Source organism: Notamacropus eugenii, chromosome 4, assembly GCF_028372415.1.
Source record: "Notamacropus eugenii isolate mMacEug1 chromosome 4, mMacEug1.pri_v2, whole genome shotgun sequence".
NCBI lineage: Eukaryota > Metazoa > Chordata > Mammalia > Diprotodontia > Macropodidae > Notamacropus > Notamacropus eugenii.
This window is the reverse complement of record NC_092875.1, coordinates 345,934,384-345,954,689: the sequence shown is the minus strand read 5'-3', so window position 1 is coordinate 345,954,689 and position 20,306 is coordinate 345,934,384. Positions and strand designations below refer to the sequence as shown.

The 20,306-nt window shown below is 38.0% G+C and overlaps 1 protein-coding gene across 2 annotated transcripts in view; it reads left to right on the top strand.

The window, feature by feature from the left end:
- SLC6A3 (solute carrier family 6 member 3) overlaps window positions 1–20,306 on the top strand; it is a 92,291-nt gene that overhangs the window by 32,450 nt on the left and 39,535 nt on the right. For both annotated transcript variants that reach the window (XM_072605364.1, XM_072605363.1), the window contains exons 5-8: window positions 2,205–2,343; window positions 5,053–5,187; window positions 13,311–13,414; window positions 18,952–19,076. In XM_072605364.1, coding sequence (XP_072461465.1) covers window positions 2,205–2,343; window positions 5,053–5,187; window positions 13,311–13,414; window positions 18,952–19,076 — 503 coding nt within the window. The remainder of the gene's footprint in view (window positions 1–2,204; window positions 2,344–5,052; window positions 5,188–13,310; window positions 13,415–18,951; window positions 19,077–20,306) is intronic.

Genomic DNA, 20,306 nt, shown 5'->3' with positions numbered 1-20,306 from the left:
GTGGAGAAATCATAAAAACTCATCAGGTATCACCTTAAGCAAATTTTCTCTTTAGTTGACCTAAATAAGGTAAAAATATGCAAAGTACAGCGGAGAGATCAAAAGAGAAAGGGGAATTACTGTTTACAATTATTTCGGAGTCAGCATCAGTCTTAGTGTGTGTGTGTGTTCGTCCTTCGTTGCCAAAAAAGACCATGCCATCAGAGAAATAATCACATGACTTGCACCTGACTTTGTTTTGAGTGAGGGAGGGCTGTGCAGGTCACCAGCCTCAGTTCTCCTCCAGAGCCATCTGAATCCAGTGACTAGATACTCATCAGGATGACTGGAGATGACCCAGGAAGAGGCAACTAGGGTTAAGTGACTTACCCAAGGTCACACATTTAGTGAGTGTCAAGTGTCTTAGGTGAGATTTGAACTCAGGTCCTCCTGACTCCTGCACTGGTCCTCTATCCTTTGCACCACCTAGCTGCCCAGTATTAGTAAGAAGCAACATGACAGAATCTCTCATCACTTTCAATTGGTAAAAGTACCACCTTCTACATAAAGCCTTTTCTGATTCCCCCAGGCTTCTAGTGCTCTCTCCCAAAATAAAATCTGAGCTTCATGAAGGCAAACTCTGTTTTACTTTGTCTTTGCATCCTCAGTGCATTTGTTGTTGTTCAGTCATATCTCACTCTCTGTGACCCATGGACTTGGCCGGGGGGTTTTCTGGATGGAGAATCTGGAGAGGTTTGCTATTTCCTTCTCCATTGTATCCCCCAGTGATCTATCCATTGTATCCTCTAGTTTCCCCTGACACTGAGGATACGGAGATAAAATAAGATGCATATTTTGCCATCAAGGTGCTTATATATACACCTGCTCAATCGTGTCAAACTCTTTGTGACCTTATAGACAATGGGGTTTTATTGGCAAAGATATCATAGTAGTTTGTCATTTATTTCTCCAGATCATTTTACAGATGAGGAAACTGAGGCAAATGGGAGTTAAGTGACTTGCTCAGGATCACAGAGCTAGTTGATATCAAAGACTGGATCTGAACCCAGATCTTCCTTATTCCTGGCCTCATGCCTCATCCAAGGTACCACCTAGCTACCTTAGGGGCCCTGAAAGATTACATATCTTGTTCAAGGTTACACAGGTAGCAGATGGCAGAGCTTTCTCTGAGCCTCCACTGCACCCTGGCCTTTAGCTTAGCCAACACATGCTCTTTGTGTTTGTGTCACTAAAGAGGTAAATATACAGATAACTGCTAAGGAGAAGGTAAAGAAGAGAAGAAGCTTGAGAATTCTCAATGTTTGCCAAGGTTCTCAACTGCAGATATTCAGACAGGGGAAGCACAGTGTACATGGCACTCCTGTAATGTATGATGATAAGTTATGTGCTATATATTTATATGTTTATGTATGTGTGTAATATATCCATGATACCTATTTCCTCCAAACCTTGTAAGTGTTTTATAGAGATATAATCTTAGCAATCACAACATCTCTGTGCTACTCACACAGTAAACTAATCTATTTGGAGACCCTTTTATGAGCTCAAGATTGAACTGACACTAAATGACTAGCTATTATCTATCAGGGTTTTACTGCATCTCCTTGTTATGTAGATGTGATGTGATACAGTGGAAAGAGAACTGAGAATTGGTCCAACTCTTCTGGAAGGCAGTTTAGAACTGTACCGTCCTAATCACTCAGCTGTGACTACTCCTTGATCTAGCAATTTCACTACTAGGTATATGTCTCAAAGAGAGCAAAGGTAGAAGGGAAAACCTTACATGTACGAAAATACATATAGCAGTTCTTTTAGTTATAGCAAGAAAATCCACATTTTCTAATATATCCCTTCTCTTCCCAGAGAAGTTTCCATTAAAACCAAGTATAAAAAAGAAAGGGAAAAAGTTTAGTAACACTAACAAACGTAGAAAAAAGTCAAACCTTGTATGAAGCACTCCACCTCCCATACACAGTCTCCCAGTTTTGCAAAGAAGGTATGCCTTCTCATATCTCTTCCTTGGGGCCAAGCAAGTTCACTGTAAATGAGGAAAATGGGACCCAGAGAGGTTGTGACTTGTTGAAATTTCATGCAGTCATCACCAAAGATGAGATAAAAACCCAAGTCATCTAACTCCAGATCCTTTGCTTTGCCAATGTAGAAGTAATGAAATTGTATACAATCTTTCTCTCCCAATTTTTCAGACGAGAAGTACTACATCTTCACCAGAGCAAAGGAATTGATGATTTGGGCCTTCCTCGGTGGCAGCTAACTTGCTGCTTGGTTATTGTAATTGTCCTGCTTTATTTCAGCTTATGGAAAGGAGTGAAGACATCTGGGAAGGTAAGACTCATCAACAGATGTTTTGGTATCAAAGATGCGCATAAGCTCAAGACATTTTTGATAGTAATAGGATAGTAACAGTCAAGAGCAAGGATTTAGTATTGTTTTCTTTTTTGAAAGATGATTATTAGTTAACTTAAGTGGGACTCTATGTCTTCATCACAGATGTCAGTATACAAAAGAGTTGTCTGAATCAGCACCTATGCTCTGAAATGAAAGACATGTGAAATGAAAACATGCCTATAGAAATGAAAGAATTTTACCTATCCATGGAGAAAATATCAAGTAATGAAAGAATACCTGTTGTCTAGGTTATGAAGTTCTGTGATGGAGAACTTATATGACTTGTCCATTAGCATATCATATCTGGGGCCTAGAATTAAACAGGAAAGAAGAGCAGGCTAGACTACTTTTGGAAAATTACCAATCTCCTTTAATAATCCCAAACTTCTCCTTGAAATAAAGACCAACTTTTTTTATAATTAATTCACTTCCATAAGATTTTGTTTTAAATTTTCCCTCTCTTCTCTCTCCTCCCCAAGACAGCATGCAATCTGATATAAGCTCTACTTATAATTTCATATTGAACATATTTTCACATTAGAAAGACTTTTTGAGTACAAACATTCTACCAATGATATTATATTACTGAATTATGGAACAGTACAATCTCCAAAGAATTCAAAATTAATATTACCCAAGGCAATGCAGAGACATGTGACAGGTGTAAACAGGCTGCAAGACTTAAGAAAGAAACTAAGTGGAACCAAAGTAAAGAAATATATGATCACAAATAGAGGCTGAGTGGGTCTTGTAGTCAGAGCTAAAACTAACCAATGATCAGCCTTTGTGCCCACTCACATCCTTGAAGTGTCGAGGAGAAATGCCTCCTCCCTCTCCAAACACTGGGTGGCCCTCGGTGGTGAACTTAAGAAAGAATAGGATAGAAAGTCTTACAGGACAGAAAAGCATGGATGGTTCATAGTCTGCCTCCTTGGAAGGATCACAGATCCACTTAAGTATTTGAGTATAAAAAATAAAACGGATTCTCATTTGTCGATAAGTAGCAATGGCTTGAGTGAAGGAAAGATGCTTTACTTAAACAAACCAATGGCTATCTTTCACATGCAAAAGAAAAAGTAAAGATGTCCTCACTTAATGACTGCATCAATCATATTTCCATGCTGTGGAAATTATCCTGGTATTTGGTGATGCGAGAGAATGTAAGCAAACAATGACCTTGAAGCCAGGAAAATCTATTTTTGTGTATTTTTCTAATTTTTCACCATGTTCTGGATAGATAAGGTTGCAATATAACTGAATCCTGAATTGACAAAGTATTTCTATGTTGGAATGTTTCCCTGTATACGTAGGTGCTTTAAATCTAAAGCAGGAACATATCTGATAAGAGTTTTTATCAAAACTCAAAACGGTTTAGAGATATTTGAATGGGGAAATGCTGTCAGTTATTAGTCTATAAATCAAATGTTTTGAGAAATTTTATTTATAATCTGCCCTTCAATTTCCCCATCTGCCAATGGATGTAATATACTGGCCTTACAATGATGACAGCAGGAGACCTTTTAATTATAACAAAGTTTCTAAGTCTTTCCCAGTGTTTCTTAACATTAGTACTTTCTCTCTGTGATTATCTCCTACCCTATATACATTTTATTTTTGCATAACAATTTTCATGTTGTCTCCCCTCTTAGTCTATGAGTTCTTTGAGGACAGGGACCATCTTTTGTCTTTCTTTGTATTACCAGTGCTTAGCACGGTGCCTGGCATATGATAGGAGCTTAATAAATGCTAGGTGACTGACTAAGTGATTTTGATAACTGAGTCCATTGTAACCTTGCATACTTCCTCTCATCAAAATAAAATCATTAACATTTTAAAGGGAGAGCTAAGAAATTATCACGTGCTTCCAACTTTATATGGTAGGGATGAATGGTTAAATTAAATCCATGGTCTGATCCTGATGAAAACTTTTTGTCAAATGTGGTTTTTGGCATTCACATAAATGAAAATAACAAAAACATAAGACAAAAAAAAAATCCCATGTTTTTGTTGAAAGATGCATGTATCTATTGAAATGATTTATTTAGTGGTTTCACTGAACTTTGAAGAAGTTGCTAAATATGGGGGAGAAATCTGAGATGCTAAAGTTTATTTGCTTGAAGCTAAGCATGCTATTTATAAAGACATCATTTATAAAATCTTTACCAAAAAAAAAAATCCTGATGGTTAAAACAGAAGCAACTATGTCTCTGAATCAGGCTCTTTCTGAGCAAATCAAGAGTACTAAATCAGAAGTAGAACATGAGAGCTAAGATGAAAGAGGAAAGTGGTTGCTTTTATTTGATTGTCTTAATGTGGCTGAATCCTACTTTTTTTTAGTTAAAATATATTGGACATCTTAGTAGTCACTAAATTTTAAAAAACTTTTTTTCACTTTCAGAACATTTTGGAATATTTGTTAATAAATTTGGTGCCTTACTTGTTTTTAGTAGGCCAAGTTGTGAGTGTATGTACCTATAGTGTGTACTGTACTTACTCGCTCAAACTCTCTGTCTGTGTGTGTGCATGTGTTTGTATACATGTATGTCTATATGTGGATACTTGTGTATGTGGAGAGAAAGAGAGAGAAACTTAAGTGATACCAAGAATGAGAATGAAGGAGGATAACTCCCATGATTTTCCATTCAGGTGGTGTGGATTACGGCCACCATGCCATATATCGTTCTCACAGCTTTGCTACTACGTGGGGTCACCCTTCCAGGAGCCATCGATGGTATTAAAGCCTACTTGAGTGTTGATTTCTACCGTCTCTGTGAGGCATCCGTGAGTGTGTGCTCCTTATTCATTTATAAATTCATCTTATGCCACCTAGAATGCTTATGTCAAAGATTTATCTATTCTAGGGCTAAAGATTCATAAGGGAAGCAGACTGATGGTGTGTTATTTATTTCATCACAATATATTTGTTAAGCATCAACTATACACAAGAGACTGAGTTAGGTAGAAAATTCAAAAAAGCATGACACCCTGCTTGCCCTACAGGAGCTTCTAATCTTGTTGAGTGTCTAAGGCATATGGACAGGGAGCTATAATAAGAACCTCTATATGACAAATTCATTAGAAGACTTAGAAATATTAAGTACTCTAGAGTCTAGGAGAGCAGAGGAAGGAGAGATACAGTCTTTAAAGAGAAAATGACACTAGTATTAAGTCAAAAAATTTATTAGTAAGTTTAGGCTCTCCACAAACGTATAAGTATTGTTAACCCCTATTAATGCTGGTTAAGGGGAATGTATTAGTAGTAAACAACTCATTTTGGCAGCACAAACTTGTATAAATCACCTGATAAACTTGTTAGCATTATAAAGAGCAATACACAACCCTAGAGTACTGTAATTTCCACTCTGTTAGGTGTTATAAGCAAAATAAATATAACTGTCTATACAAATATAGCATGTAGAGCATCTTTCCTCCCAAGGACTCATATAAAGTGAAGTGATCCCAGGTTTGAGAGATTTTATGGGTCAGCAGACATTCAAATTTATTGATCATAAGATCCTATTAATGGGTTTCTTTTACTAGACAGCTAGAGGACACAATAGTTCACAGCAAAAACACTTAAACAAAATAGAAAAATAATGTGCAAAATTCTCACATAAATACATAGCTATGCTCTCCTGTAAGTGACTACAGTACAAATAGGGGGAAGGATACACATCATGAGCATGTATCACCAAGGAGCACATTTGGAGAAGCACACACAGCAGAAGTGTGTGCAGAAACAGGCTATACATGGAGAGAATACACTTTCTATAAGTTATAGCCCTAGAAGTTGTCCTTAGTTCTTTGAGGATGTGGATTCCAACCAGCAGCATCCATTGGCTAGCTAGAGAATTGCTCTGACATTTTAAGTCTACACTTAGAAATCCCTTGATTCTCTCTAAGCTGCCACTCTGTGACTTCAGTCCCTTATTTAACTTAGATTGAGAAAATTCTACTCCTTTCAATTCCCATGATGACTGTTGGCCTGTGCAAGTTGTCTTTCCTGAAGTGTTACTTAGTAAAACTGGAAGGACAGGAAGGGGCTTGGCAATTAAACTGTTGCTCTGCACAGATAGGTGTGTGTGTGTGTGTGTGTGTGTGTGTGTGTGTGTGTGTGTGTGTGTGTGTGTGTGTGTGCACATACACAGATATATACATACACATACACATATATACATACACAAATGATTTCATCAGTGTAGGGAACTTCAAGTATGAAAGCTCATTCCACCATAACAGATTGGTAACTCATTTATAACTTTTAGTCTTAAAAAGTTGCCTGGTATACACACATATATGTGTGTTTTTGCAGGTAAGTAGATGGGTAAGTAGGTAGATAGGTGGATGGATGGATAGATGAATGGATGGATAGATAAATGGATGGATGGATAGATGGATGGATGGATGGATGGATGATGGATAGATAGATAGATATTATAGGTAGATATTTGTTTGGAGCCTGGCCTGTGATTTCATTGGTATAGGGAACTCCTGATGAAGAAACTCCCTCTATCCCAGAGAATCATCAACTTTTCTGCAATTTACAGCCTTAGAGAATTACTTAGGGGCACTAAGGTAATGCCTTACCCAAAGTCATATCGTCGTTATGTGCCAAATTGAGCCTTGAACCCAGGTCTTCCTAACTCTAAGGCCAGCTCTTAATTCATCATGCCATGCTGCATCTATGGGGAAGTTATTCAAACTGTTCAGAGGATGGTTAAAAAGACCTACAGCAGTGTGATATCAGTGGGAACAGAGAGGAGCAGTTGAATAAAGAGATATTTTGGACATGGAATTAAACAGGACTTGGTAACTGATTGGATGTGAGAGGTGAGGAAGAAGGAAGATCCACGAATAACCCTGACCTTTTCTCCTATCTTTTTTCTGGATCAAGATATAAAATCCAATGTCCAGCCTCTGGGAGCCTGGGAAGCATCTTCCTGTTTTATTATAATGTCCAGGATTTTCTGTAGGTTATTTGAGATGTAGCTCTGCCCTTCAGTGCTATGTCCCACAACCTTCTTCAGGCCCAGTTTTAATAGTATGGAAGCCTTTCATCTCAACTTGACTCCCAAGTACTCTTCAATTCCATGTCTGTAATATGTTTCACATCTATCCCCTCTTTTCTAATCTCATTGGCACTATACTAGTATAAGTTCATCTCACCAACCATCCCACCTATCATAATAATTTCTAAAGGCAGCATTTTGTAATGAATAAGAAACTGGCCTTAGAATGAGGAAGGCCGAAGTTCAGATCCTGCTTCTGACACATACTGGCTCTGCGATTCTGGGCAAGTCACTTAACCTCTCAAGCCCCAGGCAAATCTCTAAGTCTTTGAATCTGTCCAGTTACTTTAAGATGTATAGCTCTCCTCTTATGAGTTTCCTCAGGATCATGGAAAGCAATCACAAATATTTTCTAAGTTGGTTTTCAGTCATGTCTAACTCTCGGTGACCCCATTTGCAGAGATACAGGAGTGGTTTGCCATTTCTTTCTCCAGCTCATTTTACAGATGAGGAAACTGAGGCAAGCAGAGTTAAGTGACTTTTCCAGGGTCACATAGCTAGCAAGTATCGGAGGCCAGATTTGAATTCAGGAAGATGAGTGTTCCTGACTTCAGACCCAGCACTCTATCCACTGTGCCACCAAACTGTTTATTAAGTATGCCTTATTTCCTTGACTGGGAAGGATTTTTTAGTACCAAACTCATCAACATGGTAGGGGAAGATACTGTGACAAGTCTGATCTTCTCAAGAGGCAAAGTCCCCATCATTATAACTCAATGTTTTGTGCACCATGATTAACACAAAACAAAGTTCCTCCCTTCCCCCCTTTCAATTGCCTTCTTCTTTTAAGAAATGTGATTCCATCAATTCAGGAATTCCCTCTATCAGTTTAAATTGAAACCTTTCTCTACTTTATCCTACATGAACCTTGTCCATGTTCACATATAGTTCCTCCACAGAGGGCCTACCCAATACACTGCAGTCCTTCTTGTAGATCTTTTTTAATTTAATGTGTGTCAAAGCAACATTTAAGCTCTCTCCACCTATTATCTCTTGTTTGCCCAATAGGATGAGCCCACATCCTTTTATGATTATACATTTCCTCACTGATATATGTATATAATAATATATATAATATATATACTATGTATATGATATGTAATATTATATATATGAACTCACTTTTTTAATAAAAGGCATAACTGGAAAAATGATTCAGCCTACACATGTCCAGACTATGTTCCTCCCTGTGGCTCTTCGGATTATACACAACTTTGATCTTTCAAAGATTATGGTAATCCAGGCTTCTCAATCATATACCATTTCTGGGAGAATATGTCTTTTAAAAAAATAGGTTTTTACTCTGGAGAGCACCCTGTGATTGTTAAAAAGCACTGCCCATTTTACAAGTGAAGTCCAGCCCTTTCATCCCTGTTTCACTTTGGTCATAATTCTTATGTCCATATGCAAAGTCTGTTTTGGATATTTATACCACCATATGGCTTCAATGAACTGGTCATTCAACTGCATTTCCTACTCTGGACAACAGGCACTTTTCATCCAAGAAAATGGATTCTTGGGCCAATCTCTTTTGAGCACATGGAGGAGGCTTGGTAATGTTCTGGGACTTGATACAATTAGCTCAATATTATCCATAGCAAGGAGCATCTGATGAACCTCACCATCAATTGAGAATCCCTCTTCCATTTGGATCTTGGGAAAGACATTAAAAGCAGAAAAGACACTGAATTTGGAGACAAAGGGTTTGGGTTTGGAATCCCAGTTCTACTCGTGACAATCTAGATGACAAGCTAAGCCACTTTTTGGGACTCAGTTTCCTCATCTGTAAAATTATAGAATTGGACTAGAAGACCTCTGAGGTTCCTTCCAGTTGTAAATCTATATAATATGATAATCCTCCTTTCCAGTAGTGAAAACGTTTGCTGAGAACATCTTTCTGTTTTACGTCTGGATTGACATTAACGACCAGAGGGCAGACACCAAGTACAGCCAGAAAATATAAGGCACCATAGTAGCACATAGGAGACACAGACACACTACATTTATCTTGATCTCCGCCCACCACTCCACCCTCTGAAGCTGCTTTTCGTAGCAGTCACCACCCAAAGCAGAGCACTAAGAATAGCTACCAAGGAAAGGGTCTGTGTTCTTCCATAAGACTTTTCATTCAGTCATCTCTCTGTTATTATACCAGTTCTGCCCAAAAGTTACTTGTGGCCATTCTCACATCCATAGACAAATGGAATCATGATATCTCCTCCTTCAATGCCCTCCACTACATATTGCTTATTCTTATTGGAGTAGCAGCAAAATCCCTCATAAGCATTCTGATTGGTCTTCTATCTTTCAACTAGCTTCTTCTAGTTGCATTACTAATATAGGGGGTATCATCCATTTAGGAAAGGGGTCATTTCCACCTCATAAAGGCTGAACCTCTTTCACATTGAAGGGAACCATTTTTGCTCCTTATAAAGGACATAAAACTTTGAGTGGCTCGTTTATCCCTAGTAATGGATGTGAGGATTCAAGTGTCTCATTTGCATATGAAAAGGCAAGAAAGCTTCAGAGCATTTAGCAGAATCAAAGATCTTTCCTTCAAGGCTTAGATTGCTCCATTACCTTTTCTCCACCCCATTATTTGTATGGATCAATAAGAAAAATTTAGAGTCTATAAAACTGAGGACCTTCAAAGTCCAGGGTTCTTTGGTGATGACTGGACAATTGCCCATTACCTAGTTATGACCTAGCCTGCAGAGATAAAGTTTGGGAAAGTGCTGGTTAGGTCATCCTAAGCAGTCCTTAGCCTGAGGTGGCAGGTCTGTGAGTCTAGTCTCTATGGGGACAGAAGTAGAGAATTTTTATTGTTTCCAAGACCAGGAACAGGCACTTCGGTAACTCAAACAAAAGCAGAGACCAAATCTGAAGCTGAAATATCAGAGAGAAACAAGAGTTGACCAATGATCCACTCAGAAGTCAGACTTGAAGAGAAACCTGGCCCTGTTAATACACATAGAAGAAACCTACCAGGTTGTGATTGGCCTTGAGAAATGTCAAACTCCATGTTTCTCATTCTCCTTATTTCCCTCTTATTCCCCAATTTCCCCTGCTACAGCTCTAAAGCCAGAAAAATATGTATTTGATGTGATTGAGGGAGAATAATATCTAACATTTCTGTAGAATTTAAGGTTTCCAAAGCATTTTATTATTTCTTTTGAACCCCACGATATCCCTGTGAGACAGATGTCATCACTATCCCCATTGAACAGATAAGGAGGCTGACACTGAGGCTAAGAGGTTAAGTTAACATTCCCAGCTAATTCAAAGCATTCCTGGTTCCAGGCCCTATCCACTAGCCCACTTTGATCTCTCTTAAGAAGTGGGAGCTTGGGGGGAAAGGGAGAGGAGGGGGAAAGAGGGGGAAAGAGAGAGAAGAAGAGAGAAAGAAGAGAGAGAAGGGGAGAGAGAAGTGATGTGACCATTGAGAGTCATGTATTAATTCATATTTTTGCGCCAGTGGTGATAGTTTTCTTCCTTCATTTCCTGTCTGAGCAGTGACCATTTAGCTGCATCTTGTTCCTTCTGAGAGGGTTTGTTGAGTGCAATTGAATCCCCTTGTCTTTTGAGAACTAAAACAGAATTCAACAATCTCTTTGAGGGTGAAGTGAGTTTGGATCCAGAGAGTGGAAGGATTATTTCTGCTACAGGTCCCTTCAGGAGGATAATCAGGACCATTCTTCACCACTCCCAGCATTCACTTCTCTATCTGAGGAAAATGACTGACAAGTTATGAAGATTTTGGTATAAACTGAGGGAGAAAAGTTGTACTTTGCCTCCAAAAGAACATTGAAGAAAATGGCTGGAAGAATACTTACTGCCAAGACTTTGTGGTCTTCTGTCCACCCAGTGGACTCTCTGTAGGCCAGGAAAGTGGATAGGCAGGGAAAATAAGCCTGCAGGTCTTTATATAGTTGCATTAGGGCAGGAAAGAATTGTCTACATAGGATTAATTGGAAAGAAGGCTCAACCACAGGGTCAGCTCTGCACAGAGAGCAAGAATCCTGGGGTCTCTGCACTTGTTTTGGTTTTGCTTTGATTTAATTTGACAACTGTATTTCAATACAAATGATTTCCTTTGTAATGCCATGTATTTTATTTCACATATTTAAGAATATTATTCTGAGAGGGGGTCCATAGACTTCACCAGACTGCCAAAGGCAGGTCTACCAAAGGGGTCCAGGACACAAGCAAAGTTAAGAACTGCTAATGTAGAGAGTGAGGTCAAGCTTCACATGGATAATGAAGAGTTGACTACACCCACTCATTTGGTTAGAACCAAACTCTTGAGAATATTTGTAAATAATATGACTCATTCTGTCAGTTTAGAAATTGATCCATAGCATACATGGCTATTCTTGACTCATGCACAATATCTATTGAAGTATACAGACATTTCAATTAAGTATAGCATTAAAATTCCTATTCCTTGAATAAGCAAGATAGATATGATATGAATATATGTGTATATGTGTGTATATATGTATATACATATATGTATACAAAGCAGTAGTTATCCTCAAGAAGCTTACAACCTGATAGAAGAGAAAAGATGCTTAAATAAATAACTCTCTATTGGGGAATAGGATGAATACAAAAGAGGGAGGGAAGATATCATTAGAAGTGTGGGCCAAAAGATTGTGAACTAGCAAACTTGGGTTTTAGAAAAATGCTTTAATATATTTCTTAGAACATTTCTTTCTTTTTAATATATCTTTATTAGTCTTTTGTTTCTATGTCATCTGCATTCGAAGATATCACTCTACACACACACACACACACACACACACACACACACACACACACACACCATAAAAAAAAAAAAAGGCAAAACTAAGCAGGACATCCAACATATGCAATGCTCCCCACCCATAGTCCATCAACTGTGTAAAGAAATAAGAGGGGTATGTTCTCATATCCAGGGGTGTGCTCTAAGGCAACTCTAAGGCAATTATTAAATTTTCAGTATGAGCCTTTACACCTTAGAAATTGACAAAAGGCACAAATCAGGACTTGGCTTATTGTTCTGTTAATTATTTAGGCTTAAGAAAATATTAATAGTATAGAATACACTTAAAAGTGGGTTGTGTATGCATTCTCCCTCCCTCCCCCTCCAAGTAGTTGTTAAACATTTACTAGCACATCTCTGCTTGTATCTCTTCTGGGCCAGGCTTGGTTGTAGACTATCTGTTTCTTCAAGATGCCATAGAAAAGTATCTCCTTCAGATTTTTAGGACACGTATATTCAGTTTATGAATGGACAGACTAAGCTGGGTTTCATAAATTCTTATTCTTGCAAATGTTGTTGTATTACAGTTTTATTTTTGAAGCCTATTTTAAGTAAGCACTAAAGTTTACACAGGGATAAAACAGCACACCTCTTTTTAAGAATATTCTCTTTTATCCTAAGGCCATAGGACATATTTATTCCTTAAAGTCTAATTTGCTACTGATCTTGTTTTGAATACCATTTTCTTTTTGATAATGAGTTAAGTCTAAACTCATGCCACTTTCCATGAGAAAGAACAGGACACAGACACAGGCACAATTCCCCTCAGCAAGAACCCGGGACATCATAACTGAAAACAATAATCTGAGGGGCAGGGTTGGGTACATGCGTGCGTGCAGCAGTAATTTGCAAAATTACCTTGTATTCAGCTCTTATCTTTCATCTTTGAGCTGAATGAGTTTCCTGCAATTATCTCTAATAACAGCTTTCTCTCTTTCTTGCTCTCTCTCTCTCTCTCTCTCTCTCTCTCTCTCTCTCTCTCTCTCTCTCTCTCTCTTCTTTTGTGTCTCTGGTTCTGGATGTGTTTGTAGGTTTGGATAGATGCTGCCACTCAGATATGCTTCTCTCTCGGTGTTGGGTTTGGTGTGCTAATAGCATTCTCCAGTTACAATAAATTTACTAACAACTGTTATAGGTAAGCTCTGAACTCTTATCTTTGAAAGTGTCCGACTGATCAAATGGTGGGTCATTTATTTTTTCTATTGATATTTTAAAATAACTGATACGGAAGTCACTATCTGGAAGAAAAGAAAGGGAAAACTGCTTGTAAAACCTAGAAATTATACCATCAACTTACCCTTTTTGGATATCACTAACTCTGGTAAGCTGGTAAAGCCTATGGATTCCTCAGAATAATATTTTCAAATGCATAGAATTAAAAAAAAACCTCAGGATTACAAAGGAAATAAATCACATTGAAATACAATTATCACACAAATTTATGAACATCACAGTCCGTAAGACTATCTTTTTGAATAAATTAAAATTAGAATAAGGATAGAACAGGTGAAATGTTTATCTTAAATAGATTAAAATATACTTATTAAATATGAAAAACAAAGAATAAAATCATATCACTTCTCTGATTCTGTGGGATTTTCACTTTTCTAGAATTGAATCTAGATGAGACTTGAAGGTATCCATGTGCAGAAAATGAAAACTTTATTTAAAAGTTCTCTGTTAAGGCCTACATTTTCTTTCTTTACAAGTTCAGCCTTCTATATTACCCCTTCCCTCATCACTTTCTACCCCCTACATTTTCCTGATAAGTTTCCTCCTAATGGAGGAGTCCATCTCCAGTTGTCCTGATGTATATCTGGCCACTGGACACAGATGGCTCCAGAAGAGAAAGTGAGGCTTATGACTTTGCACAGTCCTCCCTCACTTAAATCCAATTCAGTTGCATGTCATGGCATCACCTCCCTGATGTCATGGTCCTCTTTGAGAATGAAGAACAAAGAACAACCATCTCATAATGTCAGCAGCCTCCTATCATTGTATTCACACAGATCTCTTCTAGGTCAGCTAGGTGGTTGAGTGGACAGTGCACTGGACTTGGAATCAGGAACACTCATCTTCCTGAGCTCAAATCCAGCCCCAGATACTTTCTAGCTATATGACCCTGGGCAAGTCTCTTAACTCTGTTTGCCTTGGTTTCCTCATGTGTAAAATGAGCTGGAGAAGGAAATGGCAAACCCCTCCAGTATCTTTGCCAAGAAAACCCCAAATGGGATCACAGAGTCAGACACAACTCTAAACAAGATCTCTTCTAGATCACAGAACCATATTTGAACTAAAAAGGACCTGAGAGGTCTTCTAGTCCAACTTCTTCATTTTATAAAGTGATTTAGCTGCAGCCTAGAGAGAGTAGGTAACTTGACCAAGATCACACAGTTAGCAAGTAGCCAAGATTCAGACCTAAAACAGGGATTTGAACTTATTGCACTTCCCTGTCTTCTTAAACAAATGACTCTAAACATAATTTAAAGACTAAGTGGTAGAAGTAAGATAATCATATAATACAATGATGCCCTCTGGGATCATTCTTCTTACATTAAGTGACCTCAAAAGTGACCTCCCAATTCTTGTCATTGCTAAGTGTTTCTCCTAGCTGCCCCACCCCGTTTTTAATTTACAGAAATGTGATCAAATGGCAATCAATCAACCAACAAGCATTTATTAAACTACTGTGTGCCAGACACTGTGCTAGATCCTGGGGATGGAAAGTCAAAATTAAAATAGAGATATAATCTAAAACTAAGATGAATTACATTTAACTTCAGTCCAGAGGAGTAAAGCTAGAAAAATCTGAAACTAATTGAAAACATATGCCAAATTAAGGAGTTTGACAGCATCCAAAATATATATTCATAACATGTTTTGAAAATTAGCTTTGAATTCTTATTCACAATCTCCTCCACTACATTCACTTCTGCAGAGAAAAATCAGAAATATGTTTGAAAGAGCATTGCATGATTGTGAGCAGCACTAGACACATGCCTGGATGAGGCTGTGAAGTAGAACAGGGAATCTGACTGCCGTCTACCACTATATCACCAAATGTTTCTTCTTTCAAATGAGATCAAATTAGATATATCTGTGATGATCCAATGAGTGATATTGTTTAGCATCTAGCACAATGCCTGACATACAGTAGATGTTTAATAAATGCTTGTCCCCTTTGCCCTTCCCTTTTTCCTCCCCAGAAGCTCATTTGGGGCAGTCACTTATAAAAAGTGACATATGCAGCTTGTTGACATGAATTCACTGGCCAAAGAATCTGACTGAAAATAACCCAGGGATTTTATGTGGAGATGCTGGTGTCTTTGACCTTTATAGACTGATTATTTACCTTCTTTTGTATCAAAAGAGATACTGTAGACACGAATATGGGGAGACCAAATAAATAGGAAGAAAAAAATCAAAGCTTGATTTCTGAACATTGTGATTGCTTTAAAGAATGTTTATGTGGTTAAAAATTTAAAGTAATAATACTGTATTGAAGTAAAAATCCCCCCCTCCAAAAAAAATGGTTAGCAATCAGTTCATAGAATCTCCTTACAAATTAGTTATTAGGACTCTCTGTCTCTCTCTGTCTCTTTCTCTCTTTCTCCATATATATATATATATATATATATATATATATATATATATATATATATATATATACACACACACATGTATGTACATGTACATATATATACACATACACATTTATATGTATACACATATATGTGTATGTGTGTGTATATATACATATTATAAATAATATATATATATATTTAACTAAATCACTCAGTCTGAATTGTCATAGTTGGATTTTCATTTCAACAATAATTAGCTTTCTAAGAAACTAAATAAAAATAGTGTAAAGTGCCTAAATAATAACAGACGATGATAGGCACCAGAAAACAAGGTTCCTCCTGTGAACCTGAGTATGCTTTATACCCTTTCCCCCAGCATACTAGTAAGTGATTGACCAGAAGCTGGATGGTCACTTGGAATGGTGTAGAAGTAAGTTATGCATTGAATTAAGGGTTGGACCAGATCACTTCTAAGATCCTCACCAACTCTACAACTGTTTGATCCCATGATTCAGGTTTCTGGGTCTCCTCATCTCCACTCCTATTTTTAGAATGAATTATTTAATTATGGAACCTTCATTTAAGAAATGCATAACAACTCAAATATTATTTTCAGAACATGGTATAAATATACTCATTGAATGCCATTAAATTACTCAAATGGATCTGTGATCTTGTCAATTTGGGAATTTCCTCCAACAATTCAGACTGCAGCCCTCTGGCAGCTCCTTGTCATCCCCTACTCTTGCCATGGGACTAGCCGTTTTTCTCTTCCAATCACACAATTCCTTAAATGCCATTAAAATTCCTTAATCTCTCAGTCAGTAAACATTTATGTCCCTACTATGTGCTTTAAATAAATTTAAATAAATTCAGGAATTTCTAGCTTTACTCCTTTTGTTTAAATGTTATGGATTTTAATTTTTATATCATATTCCTAGCATAGGGACAGTAATGATGATTTCACTGGTACAGGGAACTCCTGGGGGTGGGGAAACTACCTCTGTGAATACTGGTTGCCACCTTCTTTGGGACTTAAAGTCTTAGAGTGTTGCCCAGGAGACAGAAAGTTTAAGTGGGTTAGTCAGCCACACAGGACTTGAACTTATATCTTGGCTTTAAAAGCAGCTGTCTATACATTATGCAGGCTTCTTCTCTGTCCAGTTACTGATTACATCCTCTTTATTGCCTAACATTGTAAGCAAATAAGAATTTACATTAGGAGCCCTTTTGAAAGCTATTTAAGTTAGTTAAGGAGAAACAGTGCATTGGCTGACCTTGGTATCATTAAAACTTGGCTTCAAGTCCCACCCCTGAGGTCCACTGTCTCTGTCACCCTGAGAAAATCACTTTACTTCTCTATGTCCCAGGCCACCCTAAAATTTTAAGTTATAGAATAGTTGCTAATCTTTCCTATCCCAGTGCCTGGATCTGGGCAAAACAAGGAAAATCCCATGAAATATTGTGTTTCTAGTATGTCTTCATTACCTACCCAATCTCAATAATTCATTGGTACCATTCCTAATATGACTCCCAGAAGTCCCCTTTCTTATTGTTCATTTTTGTAGCATGTATCTAGGTACACCTTGTTTTCTCTGTACTACTGAATGAAGTCATAAAACAAAGTTTTTCTATATGTATCAGCTAAATATTGTCACAGAAGCATTTTTTTTCCAATGTGGGTATGTGTGTATGCATAAATCCACTTAAAAGTAGAATTATTACGTAGATTAGTTAACTGATGGCTCAACTCTATCAAGTGCCAGACCTGGACTCAGAGAGACTCTAACCTTGTTTGCCTCAGTTTCCTCATGTATAAAATGAGCTGGAGAAAGAAATGACAAACCACTCTGGTATCTCTACCAACAGAACCCCATGAAGAGTAGGATAGGACTGAACAACTGTTTTCTCACATTCCTTAATAGGTGAAATTCACCTTAAGAAAATGTATGTTCCCCTGAAAAAAGCCAATATGCCTGATATGTTGTTCCAAGAGAAAATGGTCAAATGGTCAAAATGAGGCACTCATAAAAACATTTTGGCACAGGATTTCTTTAATTAATAGTGTTTGGTTAATCAGGGAAATAAGCTCAATAGCTGACCAATTTCCTTTTTAAAATGGTTCTTGTGGTGGAATGAAGAGATTTCCAGTCTTCCATCTTGTTGATTGGTTTTATCTCCTATTCAAGATATGGGAGTGAGAAGAAGAGTTTCTCTTTTTCCTTTTCTTTTGACACTGGCTTTGATTCTGCTCCTGAATGTCTGAGCAGGTTGTTGTGTTCGTCCTTCATTGCCAAAGAAGACCATGCCATCAGAGAAATGATGACTTGACTTGCACTTGACGTTGCTTTGAATGAGGGAGGGCTGTGCAAGGTTGGAAGTCAAGAAGAAAGCAGAAAGACCTGCTTTCTCTTATCCCTCTTTCCTCCTATACTCTTCCCTACCTTTGCCTTCCTTCACCTCTTCTCCCCAACTTCTCTGCTTTCTCTCTAATCATTTCTTTTCTCCTCAACCTCAAAGGAGTGGTTAGAGGAAACTGCATGGTCAGGGTTGGTTAGGGAAAACAATTTGGTTCATTTTTTTCCTCCTTGCTTCAAGCCCAAATTTTGCTTAAAACAAAATACTGATGGACTTTGCCATTGAAGATAAGGAGGTGATGCAGAAAAGTTCCTCATCTGCCCTCTACTAAGTAAGGAACAGGACCATGCAAATCTGACCTGCTCAGACTCTGGCTTGCAGATGCCCAGTTGAGCATATTCATCAGCCGGTCAGAAGTGTCAGAGAGGCCCCTAGAGATAAAACAGGTATTGGTCTTCTGTGCAGTTATTCTAAGGACAGGGGAGCTGCCCTGGATAAAAAGCTTGCAAGAAGCTGCTCTGTTAACCACAGAGTCGATAGGTTGATCGTTTTCTTTCTGAAAAAAAAAAAAAAGACAGGCTCCCTTACAAAAATGCCTTAAATAATGGCTCTGCCCTCCCCATTGGCCCCCTTCTTTGAGTCCCAGTAAATTAAGAATAATGAGTGTAAAATTACATCTGCTACCATAATCTTCCTCTGCTTCATGATGACTTGTTTTGTCTTTTCCCAGAGATGCGATCATCACTACCTCTGTCAACTCCCTGACAAGCTTTTTTTCTGGCTTTGTCATCTTCTCTTTTCTGGGTTACATGTCACAGAAACACAATGTGCCCATTGGTGATGTGGCCAAAGATGGTGAGTAACTGACAATTACATTATGTTCTTACACATAAAAGTGGCTTTGGTGTGGATTCTTCAGCTATAATCCTGTCCTGACACATTTGATCTCAGTTATCCACATATCATTATAAACTACTCTGAGAGGAAGGTGTCAGACTTCCCAAAATTGGAGGGGAAATTTTCAATGTGACAAGAGGGTCTTTGTTTGTTATTCATTAGAATGGTTGCCAGCCCTCCTAAAAGACTTTCAAACTGTAGCATGGTTAAATACCCTTAAAGATAAATGGCCTCTTCTGAAAGCTTCCCTGTCCATTCCTCAATGGCCTGTACTATATTTATACTGGAAAATCGAGGCTCAAGACACCCATAGAATGGGATGTCTATATTATGAGAATACATTATTTTTAAAACGGATGCTACTGTTTGGGTTAATGGAGTCAGATAAAAGGGATTCAATCAATTAATCAACAAGCGCTTATGAAGTACCTACTATGTGCCAGGCACAGTGCTAGATAGATCCTGGGCATACAGAGACAAAAATGAAGCAATCCTTGCCTTCCACTCAAGGACCTGTATTCTATAGAGGGAAAACAACACATGCACATATACAAAATAATTACAAGTTTACTTCAAGAAAAAGGTGCTATTAAATGGAAGAATCAGGAAAGGCCAGGCACAAGCTGTGAAGGGAACTGGGGATTCTAAAGGGTGAAGGTGAGAATAAAGTACATTTCAAGTATGGGCAAACATTTGTACAGAAACATGGAAATGGGAGGTGGAATTTCACATCTGAGAAATAGCCAGAAGGTCAGTTAGGGAAGACCTTAGAATGCATGAAGAAGAGCAACCTATCAGAGTAGATTGGGAAGAACTTTAAATAAAAACAAAGGAGTTTGTGCTTGATCCTACTAGAGGTAATAAGGAGGCACTAGCTGGGCAAGAGAGTGACATGATAATAGATTCCAGTACTGTTGTGCTCAGAGTCAATCTGTTAAAGTTCTTTGGCAGCTGAAAAGTTCAAAAATAAATGTAGTTCCAGATGAAGTCACTTGAAATCATGTCTGTGAATTTCAGATTTTGCCTCTGATCATCTAGAAGGCTGGCCAAGTGGCACAGTAGAAAGAGTAGTAGGTCTAGAGTTAGGAAGACTCTTCTTCATGAGTTCAAATCTCGCCTCAGTCACTTACTGGCCGTGTGATCCTGGGCAAGTCACTTAACTCTTTGCCTCAGTTTCCTCGTCTGTAA